The sequence below is a fragment of the Asparagus officinalis genome, chromosome 5, assembly GCF_001876935.1.
Source record: "Asparagus officinalis chromosome 5, Aspof.V1, whole genome shotgun sequence".
Classification (NCBI taxonomy): Eukaryota; Viridiplantae; Streptophyta; class Magnoliopsida; order Asparagales; family Asparagaceae; genus Asparagus; species Asparagus officinalis.
Genome location: NC_033798.1, coordinates 124,532,468 through 124,545,882, shown reverse-complemented (window position 1 = coordinate 124,545,882; position 13,415 = coordinate 124,532,468). Strand labels below are relative to the sequence as shown.

The following is a 13,415-nucleotide window of genomic DNA, read 5'->3' as shown; positions in this document are numbered from 1 at the left end:
CGAGGGTCCGCTCCTCGCTCCGCCACCGCCGTCGCCGATTCCGAACCCTAGCGCGAGCCAGATCCGATACGACGACGATGAGGACGAGGGCGACGTTTGTCGGATCTGCAGAAACCCTGGGGACTCCGATAACCCGTTAAGGTACCCTTGTGCTTGTAGCGGAAGCATCAAGTTCGTTCACCAGGATTGCCTCCTGCAGTGGCTCAGTCACAGCAACGCTCGTCAGTGTGAGGTGAGATTCCTAGGGTTATTATATGTTGGTAGAAATAGTTTGTTTATTTGATGCATTTTGATGATTGGGATGAGAAGGTAAGTGATAGATGAAATTGGGAATTTTGGTTTTTCTGATTGGTATGAAAAAAAAAATTTTGATCTTGCAGTTAGTTTCCTCTTTAGTTGGAGGTTTAGGGGGACTGGAGGTCTGATTTTTGAGCTGTAGTTGTAAGTTTATGATTTTAGGGTGAGATTCTCAGGGTTTCGTTGTTTTCTCATGGATTTTGTTGTCTTTGGGTTTGTATGGTGGGTAAAAAGAGTTGATCTGTTTTGTTCGCTTTCCTGGTTGGGATGGGAAGGTAAATGATTGATGAATTGGGTGATTATGAGGGTTTTTGATTGGTGGAAGGATGGGATGGGAAGGTAAATGATTGATGAATTGGGTGATTATGAGGGTTTTTGATTGGTGGAAGGATTGATTTCTGGAGTTAGTTTCCTTGATTGATGAATTGGGTGATTATGAGGGTTTTTGATTGGTGGAAGGATTGATTTCTGGAGTTAGTTTCCTTGCTGTTTGAAGGATGAGGGAGAGCGGAGGTCTGATTTTGGATAAATTTATAAATTTATGCTCTTGACGCGTGATTCGTGGGGTTTTTAATATTGCTTTAGTTTAAAGTTGAGAACTTCCTTTTTTGATGAGTTATTCTGGAAGTTGGACTCAAAAAAGGTTGACTTTATTTTGATCATGAATGGTCTTAATTTATTAGGTTCTTTCTTCAAGGCAGCTTTCAGGGCTCTTTTTGGGAGCTTGGATTTGGTTCTTATGACTTAAAAAAACTGTATTTCTTGGTTTATTTATGTGCCAATGGTTAGAGCTAGGGTTTTGGGCAGGGGAAGATCAATATTGAAAAGGAAGAGTTTTAATCTAGGTATAAATTACAGTTTTCAAGGATGTTTATGCAACTGCATGAGTAGCTAGAGGTATAGTTTGGCTTTTATCCATGATTTATTCAGTTTTTTTTGTACGAAGCTTTGTTCCGCTTAAGTGAGTAGTAAATTTTGCATTATTTTTTTCATGTGAAATTTGTTGTTAGGGAGACAGTTGGGTTTTGTTTGAGAGCTGGTTTAATTATCTTCGCATGGTGAATTTTGGGGTTTACTTTTTGTTTTATCGATTATACTGTTATAGGACAGGCTTGCAAGTAAAGTTACGGATTATGTGCTGCTAATAGTTAATATTCTATTATGATGTGGCTTTATTCAATGCATTTTGGTATATTCTACAGGTTTGCAAACATGCATTCTCCTTCTCTCCTGTTTATGCTGAGAATGCTCCTGCAAGGCTACCTTTCCAGGAATTTGTTGTCGGAATGGCAATGAAAGCATGCCATGTGCTTCAGTTCTTTCTCAGGCTTGCTTTTGTTCTCTCTGTTTGGCTTATTATAATACCTTTCATTACATTTTGGATATGGCGTTTGACATTTGTGAGAAGCTTTGGTGAAGCCCAGCGATTATTCTTGAGCCATTTCTCCGCCCCTTTGATCCTTACCGATTGCTTACATGGGTTCCTTCTTTCTGCAAGCATTGTGTTTATATTTCTCGGAGCTACGTCATTGAGGGATTACTTTAGGCATCTCCGGGAACTTGGAGGACATGATGGGGATAGAGATGATGAAGGTCATGAAAGACATGGTGCTCGAGCTGTTAGGAGGCTGCCGGGGGCTGTTAATAGGGTTCATGCTGTTGAAGGGAATGCTGACGAGGCTGGCGGGGCTCAGGGAATTGCAGGAGCAGGTCAAATGATTAGAAGAAATGCAGAAAATGTTGCAGCTCGATTGGAAATGCAGGCAGCACGTCTTGAAGCACACGTTGAGCAGATGTTTGATGGATTGGATGATGCTGATGGCGCAGAAGATGTACCCTTCGACGAGCTTGTTGGAATGCAAGGGCCAGTTTTTCATCTTGTTGAAAATGCAATAACTGTAAGTTCACCGTTCATATTGTTATATTGACATATTGGTATGGCTTGTTCCGTCATCAGATTAGATTATTTGAAGAGTCCTTTATGTTCCCTGTTAAGCCTCATTTAATTGCATGCTTGCTATATAAGATTTGCTGCATTAACCTTCTAGAAAATAGTTCTTATTTGCTAACAAGTCCATTGGAAGACTGTATAGTTCATTATTGAACAGTCGTGGAAAGCAAGAAATCTATTCATTATTGAACAGTCGTGGAAAACAAGAAATCTATCTGCTGGTGATAGTAAAGTGGAATGTGTAGATGAGTTTAGATTTTTATTTTCATTTAAAATCTTGTTTTTGAACCTATGGAAGATATGCACACATATATTTGCATATTATACACTCACAGAAAAGCACATAGGTGATAGGTGCATTGTTCTTATTTAATGTAGTTTCTGTAATGCAAGAAAATTTTGCTGGTAAATCGTGAAATCAGCAACAGTCGCAAAATGAATCTTATATTATGATTTATAAGAATGCTATTATTAAGCTTCGTTTGGATACCATTGTGTTTTCCTTGTTGTGTTTTAAAAAAAAAACACCATGGTGTTATGTTTTTCCCTTAAAATGTTTTCAAAACACCATGTTAAGTATTTTTAGTCAACACTAGTTTGATCCATTATAACATTAGTATTAAACATATTAATATATTATATATTAATTATAATAAAATATATTATAAATAAAATGTTATAATATTTTATATTAATATATTATATATTAATTATAATAAAATATATTATAAATAAAATGTTATAATATTTTTACATTAGTATAGTATTATATGTATTAAATGTAATGCAATATAATATTGTATAATGTATTATAATATTTATTCTACTTTAATGAGTTATATTATATTATAATTATTATTATATTATAATTATTTCATATTATTTTCAAATAATTATATATTTAATTATTTTGGTATATCAATTTGTTATTGTTGTATATTATATTAATATTTTTGTAATAATGTTATTTTACTATTAATATAATATTATACTATATTAATATAATATAATAGTATACTATTATTCATATATATAATATTATTAATAATGTTAATACTATGTTATTACTAGTATGTTATTACTAAATTAATATATTATAAATATTTTAATATTATATAATATAATATAGTTTTTAGTATGTTAGAGTTTATTAATAGTACTTTAATAATATATTAGTATTTATGATATAAATAAATATTATTATAATATTATTATATCATTATTATATTATTATTTATTATCAATAACTTTTTTATTATTTTTATTAGTTTTTATTAGTTTTTATTATTTATTTATTATATAATACATTATTAACATATTAAATATTGGTATTTAATATGTTATCATATTATTATATAAGATATTTTATTTATTATCTTTTTATATTATTTAATAAATATTAATAATATATTAAATTAACTATAATATAGTATAGTATAGTATAATATAATAAGCATGTTGATAATAACTCTATAATATTTACATTTAATATATTATGTTAGATATTATATTAACACATTCTCAAACTCAAAACCAAAACACCAAACTTAAAACACCTAAAAGGTGTTTTGAAATAAGTGTTTAGTTTTAGGTTTGAGGATGATTTAGCTAAAAAAACACCATGGTTTCCAAATGCATGGTGTTTTATTTTTGGCAAAAACACCATGGAAACAAGTAAAACATCATGGTATCCAAACGGATAAACTTTTGTTGCCGCTTTGCATTTAAGCTATTACAGTTCTTATGGTAAACTAGTCAACAAAGATAACATTTATCAGGAACATGTTCTTCAAACTGTAAAAGTAGATACTGAGGTTATTATGTCATAATTTTTTTTTCCATTTTCCCTTTTCCCCTTCTATGTGCAAAGAGCTCATCAGCTACTGGTACAAGAATATGCAAATATCTATTATTATTTATTACAATGGGAACCACTGGGATAATGCAGTTGGATGTCAATTTTCTTTTATGTTGCCGTGCTCTCGAATAATCAAACACAAATAATTTTCTCTTTCTTTTTGGCCCTTCACTTCTACACAATATCCAACATGCATATCTAACTTACTTTATTAAGCGATTTATTAATAAGAATACATCTGAAGCACCCTATCTTGCATATACTATCTGGAACTTTTGGTGCTGTCTGTTCGCCATGGTATGAGTAAATATCAATCCTTATCTGTCGTAATTAGATATGTTGACAGTGACAGCTAGATGGAATTGTCTTGATTAATATCTGACATAATCAGATCCATACTTAGTGGTATTGGCTAACACTCTGAACTGCGATGTGCACACCACATGCATATGTACGATTCCTCATTCTCAAAAGTCTCTTGTTGTTACAACGGATCAGTTAATATACATTCATTTCTTATATACACTGTATAGCTTTCTCATTTCATGTGCATCAAAGTGTGAAAACAATTATGAGTGAATGGAAATGGTTTCTTGCTCTAAATTAAAGTGGCATAGAGGATTACATTTTATAACTTCTCTTTTAATTTTCTTTTGTCAACCATATTTATTATTAGTTGTCCTCAAATTTGTTGCTGCCTGTGTTCTCTGAGATCTCTGTTCATTCTTTTTGACTCAATTCCGTGTGTAGATAACAATGCTAAAAAAGCACCTTTACGCCAAACTTTCTGATCAATTATATAAGTTATTTGTATCTTCCAAATTGTTAACGACAATCTATGCACCAAATTCATGTTGACATACCCTTTATTATATGTACTTTGCTGATACTCTAGCTTGCACCCTTTTTTTTTAACCAGTGACTGTTTTAAGTTTCTAATTATCTTCACAAGCAGGTGTTGGCAAGCAATGCAATATTCCTGGGTGTCGTCATTTTCGTTCCCTTTTCATTGGGAAGACTTGTCCTCTACTATCTATCATGGTTCTTCTCATCTGCATCTAGTCCGGTGCTTTCTGCGGTCATGCCACTGAGAGAGTCAGCTCTTTCGTTGGCAAATATCACCTTAAAAAATGCCCTTACTGCTGTTAAGATATTGTCATCTGAAACCCAAAATGAGGGTGTCCTCGGACAGGCTTTGGAAGCAGTTTCAGGAGCCACTAAATTAAATGCAACTGGACCTGATGGAGTATCTAACAGTGTTGGAAGATCAATTGCAGCAGATCTATTGAAAGGAACAGTTGCTGGGTCCTCCCGCCTTTCTGATGTTACCACTCTTGCAATTGGATATATGTTCGTGTTTGGTCTGGTCTTCTTTTATCTTGCACTTGTTGCTTTAATTCGGTATACACGGGGTGAACACTTGATTCTTGGTCGGCTCTATGGCTTAGCTTCTATAGCAGAAGCTATTCCATCCCTATTCAGGCAATTTGTGGCTGGGATGAGGCATCTAATGACTATGGTCAAGGTTGCTTTTCTTCTGGTAATCGAACTTGGTGTGTTTCCATTGATGTGTGGATGGTGGCTAGATGTGTGCACATTACGGATGCTGGGCACGTCTATTGCCAAAAGGCTTGAGTTCTTCTCGCTATCACCATTGGCAAGCTCTTCTATTCATTGGCTTGTTGGGATTATTTACATGCTTCAAATAAGCATTTTCGTCAGCCTTCTTCGAGGGGTACTTTTATTTTTTAAAGAAACTTTAACCCATCATATTCTTTTGATCTGTCTTAGGTATTCGGAAGTAACTTATCTGTATTACTGGTAGGTTTTACGGAATGGAGTTCTGTATTTTCTCCGTGATCCAGCAGATCCAAATTATAATCCATTCCGTGATCTAATTGATGACCCTGTGCACAAGCATGCCCGTCGCGTTTTATTGTCTGTTGCTGTTTATGGAAGCTTGATCGTGATGCTTGTCTTCTTGCCTGTCAAACTTGCCATGCGGTTGGCACCTTCTACCTTTCCTCTGGATATCACGTGAGTTCCTTTTACATGATACGTGACTTCCTGTATGCTTGCATGCAATCTGTGTTGCTAAGATGCTTTACTTTCTTTTAAAATATTGGCTGACATTGTGGTGGGTTAATGAATTGCAGAATTTTTGATCCGTTTACGGAGATCCCTGCTGACGTGCTTCTCTTTCAAATATGCATCCCATTTGCAATTGAGCATTTTAAGCCACGGGCAACAGTCAAAGCCCTTTTACGTCAATGGTTCACAGCAGTTGGTTGGGCGCTTGGCCTGACTGATTTCTTGCTGCCGAGACCTGAGGATAACGGTGGGCTAGAAAATGGGGAGCTAGCGGCAAGGAGAGACAGACTGCATGAGGCACGTCAAGGGGGGCATATGCAGCAAGAGCAGCTTCCAGTGGCTTTAATTGCTGCTGATAATGAGAGGAGAGGTCATACATTTGCAAATCTTGATGTTGAAGAAGAGTCCGATATAGATGATCAACCAGATTCAGAGTAAGTACCTTTCAAGCCATGCACTTTCTTCTTTTCTAATATAACAAGGGATAGGTGTGGTGGCTGAGCATTCACTTTCGCATTAGTTATTCAGTTTTATTTCATCATACATAGTAGTTGGTTTTAGTTTATTTCACCATCCATAGTAGGTTTGGCTCAAGGGATTTCCTCAATAACTGATTGGTTTGCAGTGAACACGGATGCATGTTTGGGGATTAGGTGGCTGTTCTAAGAGGCCTAGGTACCCTTGGTGATTATATTGTGTGTATACATGCCTGCATGCCTGCTAAGTATGTCATTGGATCTACTTAAATATGTTGCCTGATGGTGTTCTTACACATTTGAAACCTTTCATAGTGGTTGGTTTTGAACTCTGTTCCATCTTCAATAGTCAGGTGACGTAGGCTCAGGAATTCTTTATTGTTGATTGGTCGATGCACATGGATGCCATCTGCTTGGGGTAGATGACTGCGTAAGAGGCTTATATATCATTGGTCGATGTACATGGATGCCATATGCTTGGGGTTAGATGACTGCTTTAAGAGGCTTATATATCATTGATAAATTATATTATGTGCATATAAATGCCTGCATACCTGCAAATGTATGTCTATGTTCATGTATAGAATTATGTATGTTTCCTGCCGTTGCCGCTCTTGCATATTTGAAGCCTTCATAGTGGAGAATATAGAAGCCCCTAAAGTGCAGCATGAATATGTGCTTGCATGCAATTACATATGTTGGTTACTTGGTTATCGTCCTTTAGTCTGATTGATGCTTTTCATATGTATTTAAGCCTTCATAGCCTAGAATAGGTAACACCCCTCACCCACACCCAGCCACACACATTGAGCACAAAATGTTGAGTAGGAAGGCTGGTCGGATATTTGGGGGATTGCAGACACAGGCACTAATAAAAGGTTGCACTGACCACATTGCAATGAGATGGAGAAAGGGCCTGCTCTTGAGGCTTGAGGAGCTTTAGCAGCAAAAGAAACAACCGCTTTTCATCTTTCTTTGTGAAAAAATTGATTAAACGTAGAGAAAAACCTACAGAAACTTAGACAAGTTGCACAAATCAAAGAAAGTACTAAGTGATTCATATAACATTGTATGCATCAGATATCCAAAGTCTACTATTTGACCCAACTAGAAATTATGAAATTGCATATGCAGTAAGCAGTGCAGATACTTGAGTCATATACCCCACAAGCGTTTGTGTTGCATGATACAGTTACATCAAAAAGTAACAATGGAACCACTTTTGCGGTCTTAGGCTCAGTGTTTTAAATATCGGCCGCCATGTCGGACATGGCGGCCGATATTGCGGATTCGGAGCCTAGCCGCCACGAAATTGTTGAATTTAATGCGTATGGCGTTTTTGAGGTCATGTCGGGGACATGTCGGAAAATAGCGGATATATCGGGCGACATTTCGGCCATCAAATATCGGCCAAAATTCAGAAATATCGGTTTCACATTGACATGTTGAAATCATATGATTTGCAATATCTTTCACCTTCTATTTATGTAAAGTTTCACATTGTTTCCCATCCACTACCCATATGGGTGCTTGTTGTAGGTTTTAATTACTTGTTATTGCATGTGTTTTCTTTATAATGGAAGGCTATAAGAACACATGAATTTATTTGTATTAGGTGCACATATACTTCGGTTTTACTAGTTTCTTGTTTGGAGAAATGACAGATATATAATAAAAATCCTGCAATTGTTAGTCGATGCAGTTAAGTAGTTTAGAATAGCAATTACGAGTTTAATTTTCAATTTCAGTAGAATTTTTTTTTTGTTCCTACTAGTATAATGCACGCGCTTTGTATGTGAACATTTTTTTTGTAATCTTTTTCTTTGAGTGTAAAATTATGAAGTGACTTTTATAATAACATAAATTCTTAAATTGAACAATTAATAAATCTTTACATTAATAAATAAAGTTGTGTATAAAGAATTGCATTAGTAATTTTTATATTCTGGATAATTATTATACTTTAATTATAATTTATTTAGACATTTATAATAAATTAAATAATTATTTAAAATTATAATAGATAATTATTATATTTTTAATTGTAATTTAGGATAGTCATAATATTTATCTATAGTATAATTATAATACTATAGATATTTATAACAATTTATAATATTTATCTATAGTATAATTATAATACTATTATTCACTATAATGTATTAAATAATAGCATAATTCTTAGTTAAGTTATAATATTAAAATGATTACATTAACATGTAGTAGAAGCCATTGATCTAGAGGGTTACAGTAACATGTAGTAGAATTTAGTAAAGTTTGCTTATTGGCATGGTAGTGAAGAAGCCTTTTACAAATAATGTTTTCTATGGAAAGGGGAATAAAACTGAATTGTGCAGCTGTTCTAGTGTCTATTTGGTTTTCTATGCAAAAGCAAAAACTTGGTGGTTGCTTGTGAAAACGAAGACCCTTCTCATATGTACTTTTTCATATGTTTAGACAATATAATTATCAAGTATGTGAAGATTCCATTTATGATATTATATCAACCTACCCGATATGGAAATCCGATATTTTTTCATGTCCCCCGATATATCCCCGATTTCCGCTATCCGACATGAATTTTGGCCGAGCGACATGAACCCGACATCCGATATTTAAAACCTTGCTTAGGCTTATGGACGAGAATGCATATTAAGAAAGTTTTAACATATTTGACTTCATATGTGCCTTTGTGCCACTTGGGAAGTCCTCCATCATAAATACGAGACACTTAAAAAGCAAAAGAATTGAGCTTAAACAGTATATTTTATTGAAAGTGATGGGGTTTGAACCCCTCTCTTATTAAAACTCTGATATCGTTTCAGAACCATTAACCCAAAAGTTCATTAATATGATAAAGGGCTAACAATGTATAGCAAGCACACTTGCCACTTGCACTGTCAGTCATCAGGAATCTGATTTATTTTGGGTCAAGAATACAACCAGTTCTTTGAGGGTTAGAAGAAATCCAATTTTATCTAATTTATCACAAATTTTTATGCCTATAATCCTCCCTATGCACAGCACAACTTAGCAGGCCAGCAATCTGATGTGGGAGGCCCTTGAATTTGTGAAGTTAATGGCAAAATTTATTATCCTTTTTTTTCTGCATAAGAACAGTTGAAAGGGAACTAGGTTCGAGCCATTTTGTCATGTTATTAACAGATAGGTCCTGTAATCAAGCATTTCTTTGATTTGTGGTCGTTAAAGTTGTTTTATGTCATTGGGATTTCATTTTCTACTCGATAGTTTTCTGGAGATACCAATTTAAACTTTTGCAAATTCTGATAGTTCCATGTAATTCCCTGCAGGTATGGCTTTGTATTCCGTATCGTGATATTGCTGGTCCTGGCTTGGATGACCCTTCTGCTCTTTAACGCAGCTGTGATCGTTATACCTGTCTCAATAGGACGAGCTCTGTTTAATGCCATTCCTCGCCTTCCAATTACACATGGCATCAAGTGTAATGGTATGCAAGTTTGACAATATTATTTAAGTGTTGCTTTTCTTGTTTTATAGGGAGTGACATGTTAAAGGCTTCTTTTTCCAGATCTCTTTGCATTCAGCATCGGCTGCTATCTCATCTGGACTTTTCTTGCTGGGGTTAGGTATTCAGTAGAGTATATTAAAACCCGAAGAGCAAGGGTTCTTATATCACAGGTTTGGAAGTGGTGTACCATTGTTGTGAAGAGTTCTGTCCTGTTATCTATATGGGTATGATTTCCCAGTCATAAATATTTCTGTTCCTACTTGTAAAAATGACTTAATTACTTCATTGCTTCCTTACTGATACTTTTGTGCTCACTTTAGATCTTTGTTATCCCTGTCCTGATTGGGCTACTCTTCGAGTTGCTGGTAATTGTGCCAATGCGGGTGCCTGTGGATGAGAGTCCTGTTTTCCTCTTGTATCAGGATTGGGCTTTGGGGTTGATATTTCTCAAGATCTGGACTAGACTGGTAACTTTCTAGTACCTTTGTTTCTCTGTGGAATAAGTAAACCAAATTTCAATAATGTTTATAATTTCTTTTGATATGTCGGAACATGAAATTCAATAATCAGTGTCATAGAGAGTATTGGAAAACCTTCCACTGGGTGCTGTAATACATTTCAAGCTTGAACCCTACTAATCCAAACTTCTTGGTTGTCATTCAAATTGATCGCACTGCTGGGTCGCACTGCTGGATCACACTGCTGGTTGCAAAATACCTAAATCATTAAGTATATCTGTAGCCTGTCCTATACATTTGGTAAATTAAAATGGACTAGAGAGCAAGCTACTGTTCAATGTGGTGTGGGCTTAAATTGGATACCTTGACAATTATTATGTTAGCTCAATATCGAGGTTAAACGGCTACAATCAATAGGATAAGACTCACAGCTTACAACTCTATTCTGCTTACTGCAATAGGTTATGCTGGATCATATGGCTCCACTGGTCGATGAAAGCTGGCGTGTAAAATTCGAGAGGGTTAGAGAAGACGGGTTCTCTGGCCTAAGAGGTCTTTGGGTCCTCCGCGAGATTGTAATCCCAATCATCTCCAAGCTTCTGACTGCACTTTGTGTTCCCTATGTATTTGCAAGGGGTCTCTTCCCGGTTCTCGGCTATCCACTGATTGTAAACTCTGCTGTATACCGCTTTTCTTGGCTCGGTTGCCTTCTCTTCAGTGTGGTGTTCTTCTGTGGGAAGAGATTCCATGTCTGGTTCACTAACCTCCACAACTCCATCAGGGATGATCGATATCTCATCGGCAGGAGACTGCATAATTTTGGTGAAGATTCAGTTAATAGGAGCAATGAGCAGCCGCCGGTTATTCCCCAGGGTCAAGGTAATATGAATCAACAGCCTGATGCTGGATTGATGCGGCGTGAGCAAGAAGTGGATGTGGGGCTGAGGCTGAGGCAGCGCAATAACCCACATATGAGGCACTTATTCTAGCCGAAGTCCTGATAAGCTAGAACTTTTTCCTAAAATGTATAGTAAAATCGGTTATGTATGGGTAGAGGTTAAAAAAGGTAGTCTTAATGTCATGTCATCTGTTCGATGATTGATTCAGTGAAGCTGTGCGTGCATCAGGTTCAAGTTTGTAATCACCATGGATAATTGTCCTGGAGGTAAATTTCTGCTGTATCATGTCCAAATTCTAGCAATAGGGTACTAAATGGATTAATTTTATTCAGTTTGTGACTGGGAGAGTAACCGAAGTCTCTGGATCTGATTATTCATTGTATTCCCTTTAAGAGCATGTTTGGCGACAACTCATTTTATGCAACCTTGTAAGTTAATACTTATTTTCAAAACTCCTTATAAAGAGGTAAAGAGGATAAATATGTTTGGTATAATCCTCGACTTACATGGATTTAAGTGTAGTTATATGTTTGGTAAACCAATAACTTGTAAAGTTATGATAGCTGTCAATTGGCTGCAATATAATCTTGTTGAATCTCCTATTGTGGCTAACTAATTAAATATATATTAGGTTGATAATTACTATTTAGTAAATTTATCAATTACCTAGTTAATAATTAACTAAGGAGGGAAAGTTGTGTCAACCCCCAAATATAAGAAGCCCATGTGACGTGACCCTCTATATTTTGGGTCATGTGATTCAGCCCAAAATATATGGTGTATTTGTGTTAAGGCCCCAAAGTTACCGAGAGAGAAAAACCCAATTGAAGTTACAATCCCACCATCTGATTTGACCGAACTTGGTAACAGCGCTCTCTCCCCACTCAAGTACTCTCTCTCCCTCTTTCTCTTCTACTATTGAGCAGCCACTGAAAATTCTCAAACTCCATGTCTGCCATCTCGAATTTCAATCTTGGGTTAGGGGTTTCCTCGCGAAAATGTCATCGAAGGAAGCATTGGTTAACGATTTCGAAGTTGTTCATCACGGTGGACGGCAGGAGAAAGATGAAGCCAAATCACAGTCGTCGGGCGCACTTCGTGAATCATTTGGGAATGGAAGGGATGGTGAATCTCGTGAATCATCTGGGATTGGAAGCACGGAGGAAGCATCAAAGGCCCTTTTGGTCATGCGAAATGGTGAAGTATGAGGTCGATGCAAAAAAAGAAGACCAGCAACGGATGGTTCCAACGAATCCAACCCCAAAAAGAAGTAAGTGCTAGGTTTTTTTTCTTAATTAAAGAACTTAACCCCTTTGCATGTTATCCAATTTAAACTGAGGTTCATGTTATCTAAACTGATTTCCATGTAATCTAAACTGAGGTTCATGTTAATTCTAATTTCATGTGAAGTCTAATTTAATTCATGTGAAGTCTAATATATCAAATTTAAACTGAGGTTCATGTTATCGAAACCGATTTCCATGTAATCTAAATTGAGGTTCATATTAATTCTAATTTCATGTTAAGTCCAATTTAATTCATGTTAAGTCTAATATCAGTTCATGTTAAGTTTAATATCAGTTCATGTTAAGTTTAATGCCAGTTCCTATTAAGTCTAATATCAGTTCATATTAAGTCTAATTCAACTTGTACATTTAAATTTATTTTCAGGAAAAAAGTTGATGAGGCTGCAGAAATTAGGCCAACTGCCATTATTGGGGATTATTATGATTTTATGAAGCGTTTTGCCCCAAAGATATGTTAGTGGCATAGAGATGCATATTGTGGATCCATATTTGAGCATTATATTCTATTTGGCGCTTCTGCACTTGAGCTGGTGCTGAGCTATTATGATATTGATAATAAAACATATTCTATTTTGCTAAACATTTCAA

At 35.6% G+C, this 13,415-nt stretch overlaps 1 protein-coding gene across 1 annotated transcript in view; it reads left to right on the top strand.

The window, feature by feature from the left end:
- Positions 1-11,871, top strand: part of LOC109842557 (probable E3 ubiquitin ligase SUD1) — an 18,491-nt gene extending 6,620 nt beyond the window's left edge. Inside the window, exons 2-10 of the mRNA XM_020411419.1 lie at positions 5-232; positions 1,500-2,195; positions 5,062-5,841; positions 5,932-6,143; positions 6,263-6,631; positions 9,985-10,142; positions 10,224-10,387; positions 10,484-10,630; positions 11,083-11,871. Coding sequence (XP_020267008.1) covers positions 5-232; positions 1,500-2,195; positions 5,062-5,841; positions 5,932-6,143; positions 6,263-6,631; positions 9,985-10,142; positions 10,224-10,387; positions 10,484-10,630; positions 11,083-11,610 — 3,282 coding nt within the window. The 3' untranslated portion in view covers positions 11,611-11,871. The remainder of the gene's footprint in view (positions 1-4; positions 233-1,499; positions 2,196-5,061; positions 5,842-5,931; positions 6,144-6,262; positions 6,632-9,984; positions 10,143-10,223; positions 10,388-10,483; positions 10,631-11,082) is intronic.